The sequence below is a fragment of the Gossypium raimondii genome, chromosome 9 (assembly GCF_025698545.1).
Source record: "Gossypium raimondii isolate GPD5lz chromosome 9, ASM2569854v1, whole genome shotgun sequence".
Taxonomy (NCBI): Eukaryota; Viridiplantae; Streptophyta; class Magnoliopsida; order Malvales; family Malvaceae; genus Gossypium; species Gossypium raimondii.
In genome coordinates, this window is record NC_068573.1 from 24105441 (window position 1) to 24130685 (window position 25245).

Here is a 25245-nt window from a genome sequence, read left to right on the forward strand (position 1 = left end):
TACAGGAAGGGTAAAGTACACCAACAGTTACTCAACTTTGATTTTAATAACAAAACAATCACACAACTTTCAACTTTGTCACCCAACTTTCAAAAAATAACAAATCAATTACTAACATTATTAAAAAGTTGCAAATCAATCAGATACTAGCATTTTCCATTACATGTCAAATGGGACAGCTGACGTGACCAATTAACTTGCCACATTGGACATGAGGAGTAGAAGGATCTTCTTTTCCTCTTTCTTCTTCAACTAACCATCAAAAGTAAAAAATTACCAAACAAAACCTATGGTATTTTTAAGGTCACTGACAATTGCCACTGCCATAGCCACTATCGTTGCTCTGTTTGCCGCCTTTGCTTTCTCTTCTTCTTCTTCTTCTTCTTCTTCTTCTTCCTCCTCCTCCTCCTCTTCTCGCAATTCTTCTCATTTTCCCAAGCAAGCAACAACCTAATTTCTTTTTCATTTATGCTCAATAGTCCTTTCTATTTTATCCCCATTATTTTTCTCTTCTTTTTTTTGATTTTTCATTTTTCATTTTAATTTTCTTCCCTTCCCAGACCTTATTAATCAGTAAAATTGGAAAAAAAAAGAAGAAGCAAAAACCCAAGCAGTAGTTGCAATTGTGGTGAAAGTGAAACCTGAATTCTAAAATCAATCCCTTCTTTCTTTTGCCCTCTTTTCTTCATTTTTTTTCTTTTGTTTTTGTATTCTATATATGAAATAATCTCATTTGGTAGAGTTTGATTTTGAAGTTGAAGGTTTGGGTTTTATTAAAAAAAAACTAGAGAAGTTTTTGAGTTTGCAAAACCGGAGCAAACTCCACTTCTACTTACTTTCTCCTCCATTTCTTTAAAAACTTATAAACTTTAGAGGAAACTCAAGCAAGAAGATTCAACAATGAGACAATCTCTCCAATTATTGTCTTCCTTGTAAGTCTATGGTTTCTGGTAATAATGTCAGTTACTTCTCTTTTTTTGTATAAGTTTGGTCTGTATATGTATTTTTTTAATGTTTATTGTCTAACAACAAAAGTTCTCAATTATGCAGTCATTAGAAATGGCTAAAATAATTAAATGAAGATGAGATCTAAGGATTTTCTGTTTTTAGAAAACTAAAATTGAATGTTTAGGTTTTGTCTTCAGTTTCATTTCCGGCGAAGATTGGTTTTTAAGAGTGGGATTGGAAGTCATCTCCATCTCTTCTCCTATTTTCTTCTTCTTTTCTATTGCTCAATTAGGGTTCTTATATTGGAGTTATTTAAGTGACAACATAGACTCCAACGTGGCCAGTTTAATGCTAAGTCAATTTGTCATTACATTTGTAACGGAAAATGGTTACTAAAATTAATTTATTATTTTTTGAAAGTTACGTGACTGAGTTAAAAGTTGGGTGATTGTTAGTATACTTTACTCTTACAGGAAAATGTAATTACAACCCTAATAATCACATTTTCATCCAATTGTTATATATTGTCCAAACATACCCCGAAAGTTTTTCTTAGTGAAACAAAACACAAAATAAATACAATTTGAGTCTAGTTTTACTTAGGCCAAGAGTAGTATTCAAGTAAAGCCCTTTTAATAATGACTCTAAGATTTGAACTTGATCCAAATACTTTGGGAAAAATCTACTTACATTTCTTCCAACCATTTGTTGGTAAAATATTTATAAATTGTAATATATATTTATTATTAATATATTAATATAAATATTTTAATAATATATTAAGAATATTATTTAAAATTTAAAATTATTATGGTTTAAAATTTAATAATATATTAAGAATATTATTTAAAATTTTTAATAAAAGTCAAATAGATAACATGATAAGAACTACAACATCTGTACTCAAAACAAATATCTAGTTTCATAATTGTAAACTTTTGCACTTAATCCCTAATATATTATCTGCTTTGTAAAAGTTAGAATCAGACTGGTTGAAGTGTTGAATCGATCAGATCATCAACGTTCAGTTTGACCAGCTTGTTCAAGTCAATTGAATAAATTATTAAAAGAATAAAATAGAAAAAGTTGGTTTCATCAATCCAATTTCTTATTTCACACTGATACTCCGACCAATTCCCAATCTAGTCCAGTTTTGAAAACAGGGCATAATAGGCACCTCACATGCTTAAATCTCTACATGTATATCATAATTGATCATCAAAGTTTTTCAATTGAGATAGAAGAGTTGCAACAACTATTTGCACCATAGGAGAAAAACTCCAAACCGTATTTCTACATCTAGATCAGTTATACATATTGACAGAAAACATGGATTTAGATTCTATTCATAATAACCAAAATTAGAAACTTTGATGAACATATCTCATAGCAGTTAGCATGAGTTAAGTTTAGAACTTACTGCAACAGGGACTAGTATCAATGCCAGTCTACTATTCCACCAAAGGTTGTGGAGCCAACCCCTTCCCATACTTCGCCATAGCCAACTTCCTCGCTGTCCACGCCTTCCATGTCACAGTCCCACCACCCACTACCATTTGCATCTGCCACCATGGTAACAAAACATTCAAATTTCTTACTTTTGCTATCAAACAACAACCAAAGCTTACGCCTTTTTCATCATTTTGAAGTATTTTCACTGTTTAGTTTTTCTTTTTTTCAAATTCTGTTAGGCATAAATTAAGTCCGAATAGCATAGGTATATGAGATGACTAACCGAACAGAAATTTGAGCATTAATTATTACTTACAGTGATTATAATGGGGCTTTGGTTTCTTGTTGCTTGTAGAACACTCCTTTCTTCCCCTTTTCTTTATGTTTTGTGGATCATCATCACCTTCCTCTCCCAGAACTAGAAAAGGCTTCCGTGTTCTTCTTTGTTCATCTACACCTGATAATCCACACAATATCAACCAAAATTTTATAACTCCTTATGTAAATCAAATTCTAAACAGACAACAGTTATGTCAAATTCATCAAATTTCCTATATGGCAATAAGAGATGTTGCAAGCAGGGTGTAACTGAGTGGTGCTGAGCTCTAGCTATAAGAAGTGGAGCAAAAATTTGACTCAGAATTCGAGGCTCAGATACTTTATTCTAACTCTTCAAAATTCAAACTTGATTTGGGATAAATTTGAACTAGTTAAGCTCGCTTAATTAGGTTTAATTAAGCTCATTTATTTAATAAATAACGAGCTAGATTCTCGTACTTGACTTTATGTTCAAGTATTTGTGCTTCAACTCGAATTTGATATAAAACTTTCAAATAATAATTTCTAAGTTACTCAAATCAAGTATCAAAATATTCAAATTTGACTCATTCAATTGCTCAAACTACTCAATCTTGAGTCAGTAGAATTAGAAAAAATTTCGAATAACTTGCAAACATACTTACAACCAAACTGAAAACAGAAATCTATAAAGGTTGATAACTCATCATCACATATTTCCACTTGATTCAAACTCTTTATTTTCCTTAAAATATTTTGTCCAACATTTTTATTAAACACATTACTTGCAACCTACAAGTTGTAGATTCATTAATCTTCCATTCTTTGTAAATATAAAGCATAGTTTTTCATATTAAGGTTTCTGGCTAAAAAAAAAAGAAGAAGAAAAATTAGAACACACAGCATTGAATACCTTCAAATGGATTCCGTCTTTTTCTTGAATTTTCTTCTTCGCCAACAACGCTTGAACTTAATACACTATCTATTTTCTCAGAGTTATCTTGCTTGAACTGCTCAAAAACAACTTCATTAAGGCCATCAATTTTCTCTTCTTTCTTCCTTTCGTTCTGCTTGTCAATAGGTTTCCCTTCATTTGAAGATAATAGCGATGAAAAAGGCCTTGATTTCTCCTACCAAAATTTGGGGTATTGTTATAAAATTCAAAAGAAAAAAAAATCATTTTCTGGGTAACTGAAATGGTGAAAAATTACCTGAACAGTTTTGGGAATACCCGAATTTCTGGGTAGCTTTTGATTTAGAAAATCTGATAATGATGCAAGCTTCTTCGAATCTTTGCAACGCAAATCCTTCTGTACTTCCTTGGAACTAACTTCGTAAACAATTTTTTACCCCCCCCCCCAAAACAAACAGAAAATTAGAATGGAACTCTAAAAAAGAAGAGAGAAGAGAGATAGAAGTGATTCGAGTTTTGCTTACGAATGGGAAGGACGTGAGAGAAACGATGAAGCAATAGAATACTGTCCAAAACCCCTAGTCGGAGTCTGCTTTGAATTCATTCTTCTTTTTCCACTACTATTGTGCTTCAATTTTTTATTTTTATTTACTTTGATCTGTATGTTTTCTCGAATTTCTCTTTCTGGGTTTTGGCGCCAAATGTTTTTGAAAATTTCAAGTTGTTTCTGCACTCGCGGTAAAAACACTGGCAAAAGGAGTTACAAATAATAACCACTGCTTCAACCAAGTATACTATTCAGCCTAATTAAATCCAATTTTTTAATTAAAATACTTTCAAATTTCGATTAAAATCAAATTAATCGATTTAATTGATTCGAAGGTAAATTAATTTTTTTTGAAATTTCAATTAACAGTTAATTCAATTCAAATCGAATGATTAACGAATTTAATAAATAATATTATATATTATATATTATATATATTAGGCTATTACTAATTCATTAACGAAATATCTTAATTCAGTTATTTTTTGAAAAACTTGTAATTGTTGTTACAATTTTAAAATGTTAAAAAGAAATATTTAAAAATCTAATACTTTGAGTTAAATTTTACCTATTGGGGCCGGAATTTGTCCAAAACCCCCGTGTTAAATAACCAAAATTCAATTTTCTTTTATTTTTAAATATCGAATTATGCTAATATTTATTAAATTTTGAATTACTACTGGTTTCTGTTCGATTTAATTTCACATTTTCAATTTCGGAAGTTCCTCAACTTGGCCCATTAATTTCAAATTTTATAGGGACATTAAATTTCAAATTTAATTTAATGTGTGAAATTTTGATTATAGTTTAATTATACACATTTAAAAATATATATCAAATTATTTTTATATTAGATAAATATAATTATTTGTATATGCAAGTTATATCAATAATTGTGTTAACAATTTGTGATAATTAGATCAAATTAAAATTGTACAAATTAAAAGTTCATGACCAAAGTTTATTTACAAATTTATATAGTTCTAAAATTTTACTATTTTTCTTGTATATTTTACAAAATGCAAAAAAAATTACGAAAGACGAAAAAATTACAAGGTCATTGAATTTTGAAAATATTACATCTTGGTCCCTTAACAATTCTTAATCTAATTCCTTTGTCTTCTTTTGTTGAATGATGAATAGATAAGAAGAGAGATTATGAGATAAAAGAAAAGACTTGAATGATTCGAAAACTGAGTAGAAATTTGAAGTTTAAAAGATGTAAGAAGAAAAGAAAAAAAAGCCTAATGGTGGAATAGATGAGAAAATGAAAAGCAGCCAAAGAAAACCTTAAATGAGAGATTTTTGGGTAAGAGTTGTACAGTTAATTAATTTATTATAAAATAAATTTATTAGTATAAAGGAAAATTCAAAAGAGCATTTATTAGTTTTTTGGTAAAATAAATCTGGATTATACCTTAAAAATACTCTCGCCAATTAAACTACAAATCAATTATTATTATACTAATAGCATAAATTTGTGAATTTCGATTCAAATTTAAAAGTTTGACTCCATCAACCTAATTTTATTATGAGAAGTAAGCAATTTGAATTAGTCCAACTTAAACTTGAAATAATTATAACAAATTAAATAAATATTTTTAAAAGTTAATAAAAACAATACTTATAAATTAAATTATTATTTTGTTTTAATTATAACTTGTAAATGTAATTATCATTGTTTATGATAATATCATATGATACTGATAGCAACAGAAGTTGATTGAGTCTTAGCTCAATTGGCATTGACATTGTTGTTAGTGTAAGAGGACGTGAGTTCAAGTACGCTTAAGCGCATTATCTTCCTATCTAAGGATTGAGAAGGGGTTATGGGTATTTTTAAACATTGTATCAAAAAGAGCATATATGATAAGAACCTATAATGATATTAATGTTCAAAAAATAAATATTTAACCGAAAATTATATTTTGTCTATTTATTCCCAAGTAAAATTGATAAGTGAAGAGAAATTATCAAAATACAATACAATATTCCAAAATTTTTATATATTTCAAAACCTCCAAATTTTTTTATTTTTATTTTATTTTACTATAAAATTGATTTTTTTATTTTGATTTTGCTTATAATTTATTTAAAAATTCGAAAGAGATTTTTGACAATTTTTTGTTTTTACATATTCTGATTGATTTCTTCTTATCCCACAAATTATTAACAAATTTTTAATTAAAATAATGTAATTAACGAATGACATCAAAACTTGAGATTAAAATATTATTAACAATAGAATATTTATAGTGAACATTTAATGTAAATAAAATAATTATTTTTTCTATTAAAAGGTTTTACTTTTATGGTTTTATATACCATGAATTAATTAATTTAAATTGATAATAATTTATTATATTTTATTTCAAACATATTTTGGATAATTATTAATTTTATAATAAATTTAACCAATTAAATAATTACCTAACTTTGATTTAATTTTATTTTAAAACTAACAAATTAAACTTTATCGACTTTAATAGTCAAACCTAAATCATGCAAGTAACTTGATTTTAAACTTATCTATTCAACATAATCTTTGTGTTAAATTAAAATTGAATTACTAAACATGAAATGATCATAACCCGATATAACCCGAACCTAAAATGATCCGATAAGAATTACTCATGCACCATGATGTTGTTACATTTATACATTTACCTATTCAATTGAATCAAGTGATTGTTTGATTAATTGTATAATTCTATTAGTTTGATCAATGTTCATTGTATAATTCATTAAATTGAATAAATGATTATACAAATAATGTCATAATATTTCTATAACGTTAGTATCTAGAGGAGTGTATAATTTATCAATACTTTTAAATTGATCAAAATTTTAAAATTAAACATCGGTGGCCCAAAGTTTTGATATATTTCACCATATGATCTTGAATTCTAAATAGTATACTTACATGCATCAGTTTAATTGGATTAATGATTGTAAGATTAATTACAAGGTTAAATATAAAATTAGTACCCGAACTTATCCACTTCTCCCAAATTGGTACTTATGGTTTTTTTGGTCCCAATTTGATGCCTGGACTTTTTTTCTGTCAACTAAATCAATACCCGAGCCTAATGTCATTAAGTTCAAGACAGATGGTAGAATAAGACTATGACACATGACATAAATGATGTCATGATGATATCATAATCTAAAAAATTAAAAAATAAATAAAAAATATTTCTATTTTTTTCATTCTTTGTATTTTTCCGCTTTTTCTTTTATTCTTTGTATTTTTTCTTCTTCCTCGTTATCCAACATAATCCCATTCTTATTTTGTATTTAAATTTCTTTTTCATGTTTTTCCTTTGGTCCTAACAATTTTAACTCCAAATCCAAAATTGCACCAAAATATAGAGTATTCAAAACTAATATTTGGGTTTGATTTCTAGGAATTTCAAAACTTATTTTTGGGTTTGAATATCATCCGATCCAAATTGAAAAATCGAGCAATTTTAAGCCCAACACCCGATTCCCTCACAAGCTATTACTTCTTCTTCCTTTCGCCACGGTTTCTCTTCACCTTCCTCAATTGTTTCCTCCCAATTCCAAACGTTGTTTCCCTAATTGTTATATAAATCCCTTAATGTTCATGGCATTTCACTCACCCCAATCTAAGTTTAAATCTCAATTTGATTTTAGTTGAGAACTTGAGTATGACCAAAAAAGATGAGGCTTCGAAACGAAAATTGAAGAGTTTGAACGCCAAATTCCATGGACTAAAACAAGATACGAGACATATAAAGGAAGATCAAATATGCATAAAAGATGAATAAAGAAAGATATGAGAAAGGTTAGAAGATGTTAGACGCCAATGCGATGAACTCAGACTAGAAATAAAAACCACATCGCTTCAAAAATAGAAAAGAAAGTGCAAATGCTTATGAACAAACTAAACCAAACCAAACTAAATTCTCACTAATAATATAAGGTTGAAATTTTGTATTAAATGAAAGAAAAAATAAAAACTGTTTTAAACAAAAATGCTAGATTTTGGATTTCAACATCATAATCACATGGAAACTTTGTATTTATTTTTTACACCGACAAAGACCCACCGCTGGAAAATCCATTACATGGACCCTGTAACACCCCTAACCCGTATCTGTCATCGAAATAGGGTTACAAAGTATTACCAGAATTTACAGATCAAGTAAACAGATATTTCACATCATACAGTATTCATATCAGAAATCAATCATAAAGTCCCTTATATGAACCCTCAAGGTCCAAAATATTCATTAGAAATAAGTCGGGACTAAACCGGGTACTCAATTTTTTTTCGAAAAATATAAAAAATTTTCAAAGATGCAAGGGACACACGTCCGTGTGGCTAGGCCGTGTGTCTCACACGATCAAGTGTAATGGCCTAAATTCAAGGTTATTGGAATAGTAGTTTCGTAGCCACAAATTCGATTTAAAAATAAATTTATTTTAATATTTTTGCATGAATATTGATATGATAGTAAAATCGTATGAAAATATAGATAGAAAAATTTTACCGATTTAGTGGTTAGTTAGAAAATGAAATTATTGAAGAAATTGGGTAAAAACAAGGTATCGAGACCTCAATCTCATTAAACCGAGTCAAAAATATATAAATATTTATGAAATGTTAGTAATATGATATTAAAATTTCGTTAGAAAATTTTAATGTTTGGGTAGTCAATTAAGTGAAAAGGACTAAATTGAAAAAGGTGTAAAAGTTACTGGAAGGATTAAATAGCTCAATTGTTAAATGCGGAGGGACATAAATTGCAAATAAGCCCAAAAGGAGATATTTTGGGCGGCATAAGCTGAGAAAAATCAGGAGAATTGGTGAAATAAGAGTAAAATGGGAAAATAACAAATTTTACTAACATAAAAATGAGACCAAATTGGAATATCTAGAATTCTCTTTATTTTTCTGCATTCTCATCAGAAAAAAACGTCCTAAGGGTTTATTCAAGCTGGTTTTTCATAATTTTTCACCAAGTGAGTTAATCCTTACCTTTTTCTTGTAATTTTTATGTTTCTAAGACTTTTACAACTAGGTCCTATTACTAAATTCATTAGTTTTTGATTTCATGAATAAAATTGAAAGTCACCATGGTTGAGTGCTGTAAGTTTGTGATAAAATAGCATGAAATTGAAGCTTTAATTTGTTTATGAGATGATTTTATTAGGTAATTTCAAAAGAAATTGATTTGTAGGACCTAATTGTGAAAATGTTTGGAATTAAAGTCTAGTGCTAAAATTCTGATTTCCAAAGGTTATAAAGTAGTTTAAAGTGATAGAATAAAGTGTTAATTGAAAAAAATAAGCTCAATTGAGAGGTTAATTGAGCAGGGATGAATTTATCATTTATTGAAAGCTTAGGGGAAAAATGGTAATTAACATCATGCACTAAAACAGTTTTGGACAACAACAGTAGTCTAACTTTGAAAAATCACCAAAAATTTTAGAGATCGAATTATAGAATGAATAAAATATTAAATTAAATATTATTGAGTCTAGTTTCTTATAAAAGAAACGGTGTAAGCAATGGAATTGTAAATCATGAGATATAATAGATTTTGTGAGACAAGGTCAGAATGAATTCGGGTTCCCCTGTTTTGACTTTGGAAAATAATAAAAAATTGGGGAAAAATAATTATGGGCTTAAATTTATATTTTTAAAATCCTTAATGAGTCTATTTTCAAAAGAAACAAATGAGAACTTCATCCAAATTCTGTACAATAAGATAATTAATTTTTAGTAAAGAGGGGTCGGAACTGTCGAATAGTGAAACAAGTGAAACTTTAAAGAATAAACTGTACTTATTGGCTGAACAAAAAATTCTGAAAATTTTATGATAAGAAGATATGTGAGTCTAGTTTCTATGAAAATTAGTGGATCTTAATTTGGAGTTCCGTAGCTCAATATATAAATAATTTAGTGATTATGACTCAGTGAGACAACTTTGAATGCACTATAAATAATAATGAAATTATAGAGAATGTTACATATGAACATGAAATGTAGTAGATTAATGATTAAATTTATTTATTTTATCCAAAAAATTCAAATCTGAAGCTAGATCAAGAAAAATAAAAAGTTTGGGATTAGTAGATTTTTGTTTACGAACAAGTATCGAGGTAAGTTCGTGTAACTTGAATTATATTCTTAAATGCTTGAAATGTTTGTTATTGATGTGAATATGATTTGAATGTTCATTGTATGAAAATTGATGAAACATTGATATATTTGATAAAAAGGGGAAGAAATCCCGGTTGAATGGAAGGAAAATTAGATGGACCTTTGAAAATGAATTGACGGTAAAAAGGATCCTGATATAGCCCTCCCGAAGAATATGTGGAAAATGGATTTAGCCCGGACGGGTTATCCGAATTAGGTGCAATTTAGCTTGGATGGTAATTGGATCCAAGCTCATTAGAGTAATTGTCATTGCAGGGGATTTAGCCTAGACTGGTAATCCCGACAATACTCTATGAGTTTATATTGCAGGGGATTTAGCCTAGACTGGTATCGCTAGAGGTACTTTCGGAGAAGATGGAAGCAACCCTATGGAGAAAATTGGAAGCCCTGTATATGACAAAGTCCCTCACAAATTGCTTGGTATTGAAACAACGATTATATACATTCCACATGGTAGAAGGTGAGTTTATTATGGCTCACACTAGTGAATTTGTAACTCTTCTAAATGACCCGAAGAACGTTGAGGCCAACATAGACGACGAAGATTAGGCTATGTTACTACTTTGTTCTTTGCCCTATTCATGCAAAATTTTTTGAAAAACCTTGATTTACGGGAGAAAGAGACTCTTGTTTGAGGAAGTGAAGGGAAATATTTTGAGTAAGGATAAACTCGACAATGAGTTAGGCCCAAAGAACAAATCAGATGGGCAAGCCTCGGTTTTGGTTGCCAAAGGAAGGCAACAATCTAAGGATTTGGGTCAGAGAAGATCAAGGGCACGATCTAAGCCAAGGAACTGCGACAAAGAATGTAGCTATTGCAAAAAGAATGGTCACATAAAAAAATGTTATAAGCTTCAGAATAAATTTAGATTTTTTTCTAGTAGGGTATTATTTTTTTTATATTCAGTAGTGTAACATCCCAAAAATTAGGGATTAGTAAAATCGAGTTTGTGAATCGAGAGGCAGGGTGGTCATGCCCTAATTTTTGAGATTACCCATGCATTTTTAGGAAATAAATGAGGTATTGGTTTGTTGAATAAGTGTTAGTGAAACGTTCCTTGAAACCAAATTTCAAATCCCTTCTATCGCATCATTCTTATTATTTTACAAATTTTGCATCAAACTCTAGTATGTGACACACCTTATTTTTAAAATAAATATTTCAAAATTATTTAAAAAATAAGTAAATATCCTAGTGGTTAATTGATAAATGGAAAATCAAGGAAATTAGATTAAGGTCTCAAGTTCGAATATTTTCCCTAGTAAAAGAATTAAGTTTTGCAAACTCCCTTGTTTTTTTAATGTGTGTGCCGTCCATACCCTTGAACCCTAAGTATAAATGTAACTTTTTCTTGTATTTTTAGCCTTTAAGTCAATTTTTCCCTACCCTAACCGTTCACCCTCTTCCTTTCCTCTTTTCTCTTCAATTTTTTTCTTTCTTCCCTTGTGTGTTGCCCGCCCGAGACACCAAGATTTACCATTAATTTCTTTTCTTTTTGCAGCGGGTTCTTGCACCATTATTTTCCTCTTCTTTCTGTAATTTTATCATAAAATTTAAATTTGAAATATTAGCACTCAAGATCGGCCTCCATTGATGCCCCAAAAGAACTTCATTGTCGCCCTTTTCACCTAGCTTGTGTAAGTTCTTGTTTTCTCTCAATTTCTTAATGAATCTTGTGAGTTAAAAAATTCAAAAATTAAAATATGGAAATTAGGGGATTTTTAATGATTTAATGGGTATTTTTCATATTTTTAATTGATTTCAAAAGTGGTTTTAAATCAGCTCCAAATTGGCCACCGCGGGTGGTGGTGCGCATGCCTATAGGCAAGAAATGGGGCTATTTTTCTTTAATTATTTCCCATAATTTTCCAACATGATGTTGGGTTCTTGAACCCCTCCTAATCAGCCTTTAATCACATGCTAGTTAGGGAAATTTGTTCTTGATCAATCGAAAATTTGGATCTGACAATTCGAGAAGCGTAAGTGTAGGTAATTGTAAAGTAGTTTGTTGTTTAAACATAGATTTTCGGAAAAGGTTATGGATTGATTAAATGAATGATTTTAATCAATATTAGCTACTTATTTTCCATTATTTAAATGTCTTAGGTGCCGACTTAAACGCCCTAAATCAATAGTAAAGCTGAAAGACATTTGTGCATACGATTCGCCTCAAATCAATGTAAGAAATCTAATTAGTTTGGATTCGAAAAATAGTTGTAATTGTGATGATTAGATTGACCCCATAAGTGGGTGTTTAAGGGATGTTTAAGAGGTGTAATAATTGAGTTCAATACTTATATTTAATTTAGGTCCGTTTTAAAGTTTATTAGAGAAATTGCAAGATTTGCTAATGTGCGGCGAAAGAACATAAAATAAGGTGTGGGATCTAAACTCAATAACTTGTTTGATAATAATAAATATTATGATTAAATTGAGGATTTAGCTTGTTGATTGGGCTTGGCTTAATAGCTAAATAATTGAATTTGTAAGCGGCCGAATTAGGTACGTTTCAAGCCCTAACTATTTGGCACGATAGTATTGTTGCTAGTTTGACTGAATGATTGAATGGTTGACATTGTCATGAATGTTTAGTTAATTTGATATATGTTTGGGTTGTATGTATAGCATGATTATGAATGAAATAAGCCTTATGCATGGTATATTTATATAAGTGATTTGTTATGATATGTTCGAAAGACTATTATACATGCACACAAAGAAAAGTTGTAAATAAACATGAAATTGTGATTTGTTGAATTATACCATTTTATTGGTAAATTGAAAGTTGGAATATTATTTCCATTTACTGAAAGTATTTGATAAATGAGGGCATATGTTGAAAATTTCAATTAAATGTGAAAGTATTGATTTATGGATATGCATGAGATTGTGTGACATATTACATGTGCATTGGGGCGGGTTATTTTGTGGTTGATGGAGGAGTTTCATGGAGTATTGGAGGCATATAAAGTCTGCATTTATACGTAGTCAGTGCAGTGCACCTGGAGTACCGAGGGGAACAATAATTTACCGCATTTTTACTGGCAGCTTGTCTACTTTTTTACTGACAGAATTTTCTATATATTTTTATTGGTGGTTTTAACCACAACAGGCTTAAACCCATATTGTTTTGGAGTTCAGATGACAGGTTCTAGGGATCTTATGGTGTGTAGCTGATGGTTTGGGTAGGAACCTTTTTGCATTGCATCATGTTCATGACATACTCGAATATTATTGATTTATGTTACGTATTGTATCGTGTAACACCCCATACCCGTCCTGGATGTTAGGCTTAATATTGAGATTGTTGGAACGCCGGCACCCCTACGGCACAGCGGAAAAATAAAACATCCGGCGATCCTAACCATGGATCCATGTGTGAGGAACGAATCGGGGTGAAATAAAGGTTTCGAAATTACCGAATCTTTATTCTGAGTAGACAGCGACGCCTCGGCAACGAGTAATCTGATATACTATCGAACCAAGCCGTAATCTATCGTGACTTCGGCCTCTACGTAATCCACCCAGTTGACAATGAACGGAAGGAATCCCCAAAACTGTTTTGGAGAAGACTTTGCTTTGACGGCTGCTAGACCCCCACACGAAGAAAAACGAGATTTTTATATCTATTTTTAGGGTTTCTAGAAATTAAATAAATATAACAATGTTTTTAAACTGAAAATTATAATTACATTAATTATAATAATGATTTCGGTAAACTATATATTTATTTGAATTTATATACGAACCAAATTCATATTCTCATTATGCGTACAACAACCTTGTACATATAATGTATTTGATATTTGATTACCCAATTAAATTAATTCTATAATTAATTTAATTCAGCGACAACCAAACACAATACCAACTATGTTTTATTCCGTTCATTTCAACTATAGGGTGTGACCCTGTAGGTTCTTATAACATTAGCAGTAATACTAGAACGATTCCAATGTTACAAACGTTTTTAAATTTTGGTCTAATTACTTCTTAAAAACTCATAATTTTGACTCTTTTACAAATAAATCATTTTTCTACAATTAAATGTATTTAAAACTCATTTTCAGAAATTGATTTAATTTTCTAAAAACCATAATTGTAAACATTACCGATATGCCATGTCATAGAATTCTGAACACTCGAAGGCTAAAATTCTTAAAATACCCCTAAAACTCCTAGACCCTAGTTTGGGGGTGTGACATTTTTGTGTTGTATTAGTGGTATTAAATTAATGATTGTTACTCGAATGAATGATAACTCATGCTCATACACCGTTTGACATCGATTTTGATAATGACTATGTAATGATATGAAATTCCAATGATGGTTTTGTGTTCTTCTATTAATGCTAACATGATTCACTGTATTTGATATTTATGTCCGTTTGAATAATTGTTTGACTCACATTGAGCTTTCATAAGCTCACCTCCATAGTGTTTAACTTTTCAGGTAAACCTCGAAACTAGGACCTGACATACGGAGAATCACCTTGGACCTCAGACTATTTTTAATAAGTATTAATCAGTCTCTATTGGTTTTAGTTTGTAATTTTTAATTATTTTTGGTCTGTGGCTTGGTAACTTTTCATTTGGGGATTTTTGCATTCATGGATTACTCAAGCATAATAACCGGAAAATGCATGATATCGGGCTTAAGTAAAATTTGACATTGTTCCATAATTTCCGATGTATTGCAAATGAACCATTTTTGAAAAGAAAACAAATCGATAAAGCAACTAGTTTCCAAAATGACTTGAAAAATGGTTTTTTCTACTGCATTAGTTTAACATCAAGTTTTTACAAAGAAAACCGACAAGCAAATGATTTTTCTAAAACAACACTATTAACAATAAAATGAATATTAAGTACAGTTGACCTAAAAAATGAATGTTTTAAACTAACACAAAAGTACAATTACAGTTTTTCTCTAAAATAAGTTTATTGAAGGTCTTCAAAAGTAATGTAAGTTAGTTTAGCCATTTCGGTGGCTAATGCAGCCTTCTCAATCTAGTCATAAAGTCTAGGCCGGGTTTGGGAGGTTACAAGTAGCAAATTAGATTTTTCCACTATGAATGCCTGAAAAGGTATATGTTACGGTTTTGACTCTCCTCAATGTGATAGCAGAAAAGTATTCATGAGATAACTAGTTTAGTTGTTGTCTTCCTTCTTATGCTGTTAGTTTTCCAAAATAATTTTTTTTATTTATTTTAGTAACCATGTTCTATCTTTTGCCTAATTAAATTATGCTCTTTGCATTTGTTCATTCAATTTTGGCCTATAGAGAAGCTAAATTTGAACGATGTGGACGAGTGTAAATATTTTTATATCAGTCTTTAATTCAGTTTTAAGATCAACCATTGATTGATTTTAGATTGGGTTTGGGTCAATTTCAGGAGGTTAATTTATGAAATCAATTGTACATACCATTATATATATATCAATATAAAAGATTTGATTGTGCTTGGTGTTACGAGTTAAATGACACCAACAGGTTTTAAACTAGTCAAATTTATATATAAAGGACAATTATATCATTTAAATTTTAAATATATTATAATTTGTAAAAATTACTCCTTTTCAAAAACTATAATCTCCTTAAAAATAGAATTCTTTTAACAATATTAATTATATATATATATATATATGTAAAAAACTAATAAATCTTTATTCAAACAAATATAATTTCTACCATTTTAACATTATTTCAAAATTTCTATTACTAATATGAGAACTTTTTAATTTTATTCTAAATTATTTTATAAAATCATAATAACTTCTTGCTTTCTAGGCATATTATTCCTGCTGAAAAAACCATGCAATTGAAATTATTTTTGCTTTAAACAAGTATTCATTTTCAATTAATGCATTTTAAACCAAAATCCAAGAATTATAGCGTTACACTAATTTTAATTTATATTCAAAGCTGTGAAGAAAAGTGTATCAAAAAGTTGCATGGTAATAATTAAACTTAATCAAATATATAGTAAATTTGAATTAAAATATAAATAATTTATAAAATTTTAAAGTACACACAAGATGTTTATTAAATATAAATAAAATTAAAGACAAGGATAAATTTTAAAAAGTTCAAAACCAATTAAGTAGAAACTTTTAATTTATTATATTTATATTTAATATATATTAAATAATTTTCTTTTTACTCTTACTACACATTTCCCAAAAATCCAATGTGGCATGATAAAAGGTGGAGTGGAAAATTGTTTAATTAACTTAAAAAGTTAAAATAGTATGTTCTTCTAGAACCATCGTAATATGTGATTTAACCATTGTTATTAGACATTTAAAATTATATAAATTATAATTAAAGGTTAGCTATTAACTCATTCAACATTACAATAGAAATTGATGTTAAACAAAATTAAAAACATATTAAAGTGCTTCAGTTTTTGCCCAAAAAGTGTTATATTAAAAACAATTAAGTATAATTTGTCACTAATAATAAAGTGGCACATCATAGGGATTAATATTTAATTTCTCATACTTCATTATATATTTAGGGTTTAATCAGAGAAGGAAACTAAAATGTATAAATAACATAAAATAAAAAGAGTAAGATTTATCCTATTTCAAAATTATAAAAAATAATTATTAAACTAACAAAGTTATTAGATCTTATTTTTTTCCTAAAAATCAGATAAACTATTTAAGTAATATACAAAATTTATTTTATTGAAATAATTATCATTACTAATTTCATTAACAAAAAAATCAAAATATTACAATTCTTTTAAACAATTGAGATTTTCTTATTTTATTTTACTAAATTTACATTTTTCCCACCCATTTTATTTTATTTTTTCCAAAATAACCTTTTCAAATAATTATTGAACATGAATTATACAAAATGTGTAGATATTTTTAAATATTATGTCATTCTATACAAGTAAACACGCGTTATACATGTGATTAATTATTAAGATTTTTGTTTCTATTAAAGATAAAGGAACATTGATATCATGTGCCGTTTTTTAAAATTCTAAATTTTTTTATCATTTTGATAAATATCCCTACTTAATTTAAGTTTATTTTTTATTAATTTATAATAATATAAACTATCATAATTTTAAAAAGTAAACATTTATACTATTTTTTTATTTTCTCAATCCTAGTATTACTACTTTTATTGACATTAATTACTATTGAGTATGACTCTTATTTCAGATTAAATTTAAGAAATATTCTTCCAGTTAAACTCTGTTTATTTGTTTCAATTAAACTCGATTAGTCTAGATTATTTTATTATTATTTCACCTATGAATTTAACCTATAAATAGGCTCTTTTACAACCTTAGAAAATTACACCCATTAGATATTAGAACTGATAACACTTTTAAAAAATTTTGTGTTTACGTTTTGAGGGTTTTTTGTTTTTGGGTTTTCGAGGTTTAGTTTTTATCTCCATCTTTTGTAATCTTCGTTCTTTTCCCATTATAGTAAAATTATCTTTGTTCGTGGTTTTTTATCCTTTTTAGAGGGGTTTTTCCACGTTAAATTTGTGTGTTTAATTTATCAATTTCTTCCGCTATTTTTACTTGTTCATTGTTTAATCAGGTCGATCCCCAACAAGTGGTATTAGAGTTAGTTCAATTTTCGTAAATTAGCCCGTTCAAAAATGGCAGCAACAAGGTTTGAAATTGGGAAGTTCTATGGTGTCACAAATTTTAATCTATGACAAATTTAGATGATGGCAATTAGTTCAAATTGGCCTAAAAAAGGTTGTTGGGGAGAAAAAGCCTGAGAATCTAAATCAAACCGAATGGGAAGAGCTTGATGAAAAGGCCTTGTCTGCAATCCAGTTGTGCCTCGCGAATACAATATTGTAGAAGGTATTGATGGAGAAGACTTCATCCGCCTTGTGAAAAAGCTTAGAAACTCTTTATGTGACTAAGTCTCTAGCTAGCCGTTTAGTGTTGAAATGTCGTCTATTTATGTTTCGCTTGAACGAAGGTGAGCTTCTTAGAGATCACATCAATCAATTCATTACTCTTTTAAATGATTTAAAGAAAATTGAGGTTCAGATTGACGATGAAGATCAGACTATGCTATTATTGTGTTCTTTACCCCCTTTCATACAAGTCTTTCAAGGAGACCCTGATTTATGGCAGAGATAAACTCTTGTTCGAAGATGTGAAGGGTCATTTGTTGAGTAGAGACAAACTCGACAATGAGTTTGGTTTAGATAGCAAGGCAGATAGGCAAGCTTCCGTTTTGGTAGCATCAAAGAAGCGAGACAAAAGGCGTCGCTATTATAAAAACTTAGGTCACGTCAAAGCAGATTGTTATAAACTGCGAAATAAAAGAGCTGCTGAGAGTAACTAAAAAATATAAAAAAAAATATTTTCAATGTCCTAAAATATTAAATACAGGAATTTTTTAAATTATAATGAAAACTAAAATCTTTAGTCCCTATCCATCATTCGTAAATGAAAGAATATTCTTATTAGAATCGAGTGAATAAATTTTGTGTTTTCAAAATAAAATTACTTTTATGTCTCAACAATTTAATCAAATCACGTGAAAAATAATTTTGAATTTTTTATTAAAACAAATTGATTCAATCATATAATAAATTTATTAAAATTTGAATTGTAATTAAAAATTGAGATATAAATTCTTAATTTTGAATTTTAGATAATATGTATTTAACAATATATCAATTTTGAGTGGGTGCTAAAATCTTTCTTGTGCAATCAACTCTCAAACTTAAGTTTTCTTTGGATTTTCCATAGACTCAAAATCATCTCTTTAAAATATTTTTAAAATTTCTTTTATTGAACCATGATTTTTAAAAATAAAGGTAAACTTTTAACTACATGATTGAATCTCAAACTTCAATTAAATACAAGGATTGATAACATATTTTGACCAAATATAAATATTAAACATGGTAACTGATTAATTAAAATTTGCATTCGATTTAATGCTATATTTTTAATACATGAATAAAATGTTAAAAGTTAAAATCTCATTAATTTTGAAATAATTTAGAAAAATAAATTTATCTTCTTTTTTTTAGATTTTTGAGTAAACTACAAAAATATTATTAAATCAAAGGAAAATTACATTTCAATCAGTTAACTTTTAAAAATTACGTAATAATCACTAGTGTTATCATATTTTGGTCACTCGTCTCATCCGTTAACTTTCATCACCCTTTAACGAAATGATGATGTGACATATTAACTCAAACTATTAATAACTAGTTTAACCCTTGAGTTATAACTAAATATTAATTTTAGATTTTTTAATGGCTAGATCTTTAAAAATTAAAAAATAAAAAAATGTCGTAAAATTCTTAAAATATATATGTGAAAATTCATAACTTATTTTCTAAAATCATAAAAAATTAATATTTAAAAACTTTAAAGAAATTTTAAAAATTAATAAAATTTACATTTCATGTAAAAAATTATTGCTTTGCATTATACAACAATCATAGCCTAAAACCCTCAATTTATTGAAATTTGCAAATCAAAGTAACAAAATCTAAATTGACATCCAAACTCATGATCAAAAGCCACAATCACAATCAAATGGGCAAAACGGTGTACTTTGGGATTTAGATTTATTAATAGTCAATTCTTCCTTCTTCTTTTTACCGGTAAATATCTTAGTCATTTTAGAAGCTGGAAATAGCCCATAGCCTCCAACCATTAAATAGGCAGATAATGTGCTTCAGCATATTTGTATCCACGTTATCCTACACTAGAAACAATGCCAATATCAATTAAACTAAAACTCAATTGGCAATACCAACTTAAAATTTAAGTATGGTTCAAAGAGCGAAATTAATTATTATCCTGTAAATTAACATGTTATGTCATTATTTTGTTAAGATATACATGAATTTTGATCCAATGCGTAATATTATACATAAACTTTGATTTTGTGCAATTTTATACATGGAATTCCAATTTGATTCTATTTTCATAAATCACTAATGACATTATTGAATTAACATAATTTTACGTTAATATATTGCATACACAAACAATTATATTAATCCAATATGAAGATAAATGTATGTATTTATTTCTTTAAATGCATACCATTGAATCAAAATAAAAAATTTATGTACACACGAACCACAATTCAAGTTTCATATGTATAATTGCGACCATGTATCAAATTGCATATTGGACCAAAGTTGGTTTAAATTTGATATTTATCCTTTTTGTTAAAGGGGTGACGAAAGTTAATGAATAAACCCCATAACATAGATGACCGTAATGTAGATTTTGAAAGTTTAATCAAAATGTAACTATTATCTTAGTTTAGTTACTATTTATGTAATTTACCCCTTTTTTATCAATTGAATCAAATATCTAGTTTCGTCATATGCTTTTTTCTTTTTTTTTTTTTGGGGGGGGGGGGAGTTTCAAACCAAGTGGGCTATCTATTCTTGATTGAACCAACCAATCAGGTCCAATTTTCTAACTCCAATTGAGATTTCTATCCAAACAGTAATAGAAAGTCTTATCTTTTTTATCAATGAATGAAAAGCCAAATTAAGGTTAAACCATGATCCTATGATTGGTTACAAAATAATTATTCAATTGTGTTTTTTTTATCACTCAATTATAAAAAAATTACAAAATAATCATCCAATTATTTAACATTGTCTTTCTTTTATCACTAGTTGACTAATGTAAAAATGGAAACACCCGAAAACCCAAAATAGTTGGAGGACCAAAACAAACAAAATTGACCAGTTGAGTAATCATTTTGTAACTTTTCATCATTGTGTGACCAACAAAGAAATTTACTAATAGTTGAGTGATCGTTTTGTAATTTTTCATAATTGGATGACCAAAAGAGAAAAAAAAATTCATAGTTGAGTGACTACTAATGTAGTTTGCCCTAAATTATATATAATTTCAATAGTAAACAAGTACTAATATAGACTTATCAGTCTCATATATAATATTAGAAAATAACTACAAAACTACTAGATATCAAGTTTAAATCCAGTTTACTTGGAAAAAGAACAAAGGCTTTACCAAGGCAATAGTACTACAAGCCTGCAACTATTGTAAAAGAAATGCATAAAATGACTGAAATTTCTTCACTCAAAAACCAAGCAATAATTTCAAACTCTGAATCACTTCCATAACTATAGCATACCCAAGGTTACCTACACTCCATTGCGTATGGGTTATATTTTCTAAGTTCTTCCCATGTATTTGGCCATACTCATATCCAAAGATGTGCTGGACATTGGTGTCAAATACGGGTATTTCAGGAAAAATGAAGAGTTCAGGTAATAAAGATATACCATGCTAGCAAATATTCCCACTAAATATGTTGTATAATGTCACAAGCAATAATGTTTATCATACATAGTATGTAATTCTTTTCTATCTGCTATCTTTAGGCCGAATATCGATTCCTTCAATAATGAGGCCCTTCTTAAGGGTATAATTATCAACTTCCCTTAAACTACAAGTAGCTTTCCCATCATCCCCATGTTCATTGAAGAACTCACCCAACTTAACCTCCATCCACCCATCTTCTCTCTCGCGAGAGAATTGAGGAATATTTGCTGAAGGATCTAGGAATATACGAAAAGTTCGCCCGGCATCACTTTCTCCTAACTCGACATGCAGGTCTACAGGTTTTTTCTCGAAGCCGTATCTAGATGATGAAAATTTATAGACAAGGTAAGCTACATAAGTTGTGTTAGGAGACAAAATTTTAGTCTCTATTGTTCCCTTCACATCTAGCCACCACACTTCTTTGAGCTCAGCCACTTCCGAGAATCTAAAAAACGCAGTCAAACATGCATTATTTTACGGGAAATAAAATGTCAGTCCCTAAGACAGTATAACATAGCTACATAGTTATTTAACTTTTAAATACAATATGAAAAGAAAGCAAGAGTAGGCACACCTAGATTCAGGCACACGTTTCCATCTCCAGTACCTAGGCGTGTTTGCCCAAGCAATTGAAAGCCGTCGAGCCCCCAGCATATAACATTTTTTCCCTGTTGCTTTGTCGAGGCCAAAACTCTGTATAGAAGAATCAAGTTAGTCAACATACTGATCTTCTTTATATATATCAACAGATAAGGAAAGGATTCCACAACATTGGCCATTCATTGATGCTCAAGTTACTAAAGACTCAAGATCAAAGCACCATATGCAATGATTAATTCTACAACTACACTTCCTACGAATTCTCAGTAACTTATGATTCATGTAGCAGTTGTAATATATGCAACACTTCAGACTCATATATTCCGGGTGAAGTGAGGCGGAGTCTGTCACTTCTTAAGGGTTACTACATGAACCAACTAGGCTATCAACACTACATAGATATTATTCCTTTCGCATATGAGTCTCTTGCTACCGTAGGCATCAATGTATCTAAGTAAACTCAATGTCTAATATATTCTATCTCTCTAGTCTTAGCAGGTTTGCCCTTTTTCACAGTTCTTTTTCCTGATAGATTCCAAAATTCCAATCATCCAATCATTTATATGGACTGCCTAACATGTTTGCTACAATTTGCACCACCATAAATTTGATCTCCAAGCTATTGGCTCTTCAATTTTCCAGGAAAATTCCAAACATAAAGCAGACTAGGCTAATGGGGTTCCCACAAAGAATAACACTAAAGCTAAATTTTCCATAAAAATAAACACCCAATAGATTAGATTAATTATGAATCATACACTGGGCTACCCTAATTTCATCAAAAGAAAACTACCCAAATCTTGAAAAACCCATATTATAACATTTAAAAAGAAAAAGAAAATTAAAAACAAAAAATGAAGATAAAAAGTTTTACCATGGTACCGTTGTCAATAATAATGGGGTTCTTGCAAAGATGGAAATAAAGCTGTGTTTTGGACATGGAAGAAGTCAACAACTTGGAGGATGATGATGAAGAAGCATTGGAAATGATATCATAACAATCAGAGGGAAGAAATTTTCCCCAAATGGTATCAGAATCAGCTGCCGATCTGAAGACCGGAGAGACAAGCTTTGATCGGCAAACATCGGTTGGGGATGTCAAGGAAAGGATGTAAGAAATACACTCTTCTGGTAATATGTTGGTAATATCTGTTCTCATTGTTTGTGTTTATGGCTTTTCTACTTCTCATTTCATTTCCCAGTTTGGTCGCAGTTGTTGAGTTCTTAGTTTTTTACCTTCGATATTTTCGGGGGGCTTAATATAGAAATTACCCTTTACTGTCACCTTCCAATCTTTATATCTAATTTTCCTTTAAAGAAATGGTATCCAAATTGGGAATTTCCACAATCAGCTTCACTAACAAAAACTTATGAAATTCCTTTATCGTTTTCCTAATAACTTTAACATTTTATCAATAATTTAAGGATTTGTTAATATCAACTATAATCAATAATCACATCATCCAATCACGTAATAACATGTGACAAAAAACTATATAAGTAATGCTATGTTATTATTTACTAAAACACATACGAAAATAAAAATAAGTTGTTTTTATTTAATGGATTACCGTTTTTGTATGATATTAATGTTTTAAAATTACAATTAGTCAATTGTGGAGATGGTTGAGGACGACGGAGGTGAAAACATGATTGGAGATCGAAACACTAAAAAGGTCCGCTTTAAGGGTTTGGATTTTGATTCGGAAGGGCCTCCTAACTCTGGTAGGGATGAGCACTTTGAGCTTTTAGATGGAGACGTGGTGAGAACTATGGTTAATGGTATACGTGCTATTAGTTTCTCCGAGAGGGTTCAACAAATTCTTATTAGAGATCTGGTGACAGCGGTGGTGGTAAAGCTACTTGGTCGAAATTTATCATATATTATACTGCAGAATAGGATTCATAGCCTTTGGAAGCCTTCCCAACAGTTTCACCTAATGGATGTGGAAAATAGATATTTTCTAGTTAAGTTTCAGAGTTGAGACGATTATGAGAAAGTGCTTACCCAGGGGCCATAGATTGTGCTCGGTTAGTATCTCACGGTTTAACCATGGACACCAGAGTTTAACCCTCTTCAAGCTTTCCCTAAAAATACTATGGTTTGGGTCAAATTGCTTGGTCTTTTGGGCTTCCTCTATAAGCGCCAAATCTTGGAGAAAATAGAGCGTCTGATAGGTACGGTTACCAAGCTTGACTTTCAGACAGACAAGGGGTCGAGAGGGAAATTTACCAGGATGGTTGTGTGTATCAATTAGAGGAAACCTCTAGTCTCTCAGATCCTGGTTAACGGGGCAGTGCAGAGGGTGGAGTTTGAATTGCTTCCATTCATTTGTTTCTCTTGTAAAAGGTTTAGCCATTCAAAAGAAATGTGCTCGGGTGTGGGGACTTCAAAGGATGTTGTTGTGGGTAAAAGTTAAGCGATGGAAGACTTACTGGAGGTAGACAAGGTGGTGGAGCTGTTGGATTTGTTTGGGCCTTGGATGATTGTTGAAAGGAAGTCATGGTGAAACTCTAAGGCTCAGCAAGGTTTAGAGACGAAACTAACCGTGAATAACTCCTCAAATTTGCCTAGAATGAAAATTGCCGAGATTGGTGCGATGGAGGCGAATTTTTTGGGGATAAGGTTTCAAAAGGGGGATTTTCTAACAATCAAGAATCAAGGGAGTCTATCTTGGGTAAAGAAAAATAATGGGTTAGCGTAAAAAACAACCATTAGTTTCAATGTTTTGGGACAAAATACTGTGGTTGGGTTGGATTCTTTAAATAAAACCGAGGGCTTGGTGGATAGTGAGCCTGCTTTAACTAAATTGGGCAAATAAAATGGGATGATGGTGGACCCACCAGGTTTTGGGAATACGGCATTTGGGAATGCTGAAAGTGCCAAGTCTATTGGGCCTGTTTTATCAACTCAAGGAAATAGGGGCTTGGAGGTTCCAATTAATTTGGGTAATTC

The 25245-nt window shown here is 29.7% G+C and overlaps 2 protein-coding genes across 5 annotated transcripts; both read right to left on the reverse strand.

Annotated features, from left to right (window-relative positions):
• Window positions 1-2131: 2131 nt before the first annotated feature.
• LOC105798631 (uncharacterized) lies at window positions 2132-4256 on the reverse strand. The gene is made up of 5 exons (XM_012628760.2): window positions 4135-4256; window positions 3909-4023; window positions 3611-3827; window positions 2717-2857; window positions 2132-2510 (listed from the first exon to the last, which is right to left on the reverse strand). Exons 1-5 carry the CDS (start codon window positions 4212-4214, stop codon window positions 2386-2388), a joined length of 678 nt encoding a protein of 225 aa, XP_012484214.1. The 5' UTR covers window positions 4215-4256; the 3' UTR covers window positions 2132-2385.
• Window positions 4257-21635: 17379 nt separating this feature from the next.
• Window positions 21636-24988, reverse strand: LOC105798630 (F-box protein PP2-B11). 4 transcript variants are annotated; one of them, XM_052620449.1, is made up of 4 exons: window positions 24726-24988; window positions 23164-23214; window positions 22264-22382; window positions 21636-22134 (listed from the first exon to the last, which is right to left on the reverse strand). In XM_052620449.1, exons 1-4 carry the CDS (start codon window positions 24792-24794, stop codon window positions 21732-21734), a joined length of 642 nt encoding a protein of 213 aa, XP_052476409.1. In that variant the 5' UTR covers window positions 24795-24988; the 3' UTR covers window positions 21636-21731. The 4 variants fall into 4 exon arrangements, with proteins under 4 accessions (XP_052476409.1, XP_052476411.1, XP_052476410.1 ...); XM_052620451.1 differs by lacking the exon at window positions 24726-24988 and adding an exon at window positions 24298-24719 and having other exon boundaries at window positions 23172-23214; XM_052620450.1 differs by lacking the exon at window positions 23164-23214 and having other exon boundaries at window positions 24726-24987.
• Between the last annotated feature and the right edge of the window lie 257 nt (window positions 24989-25245).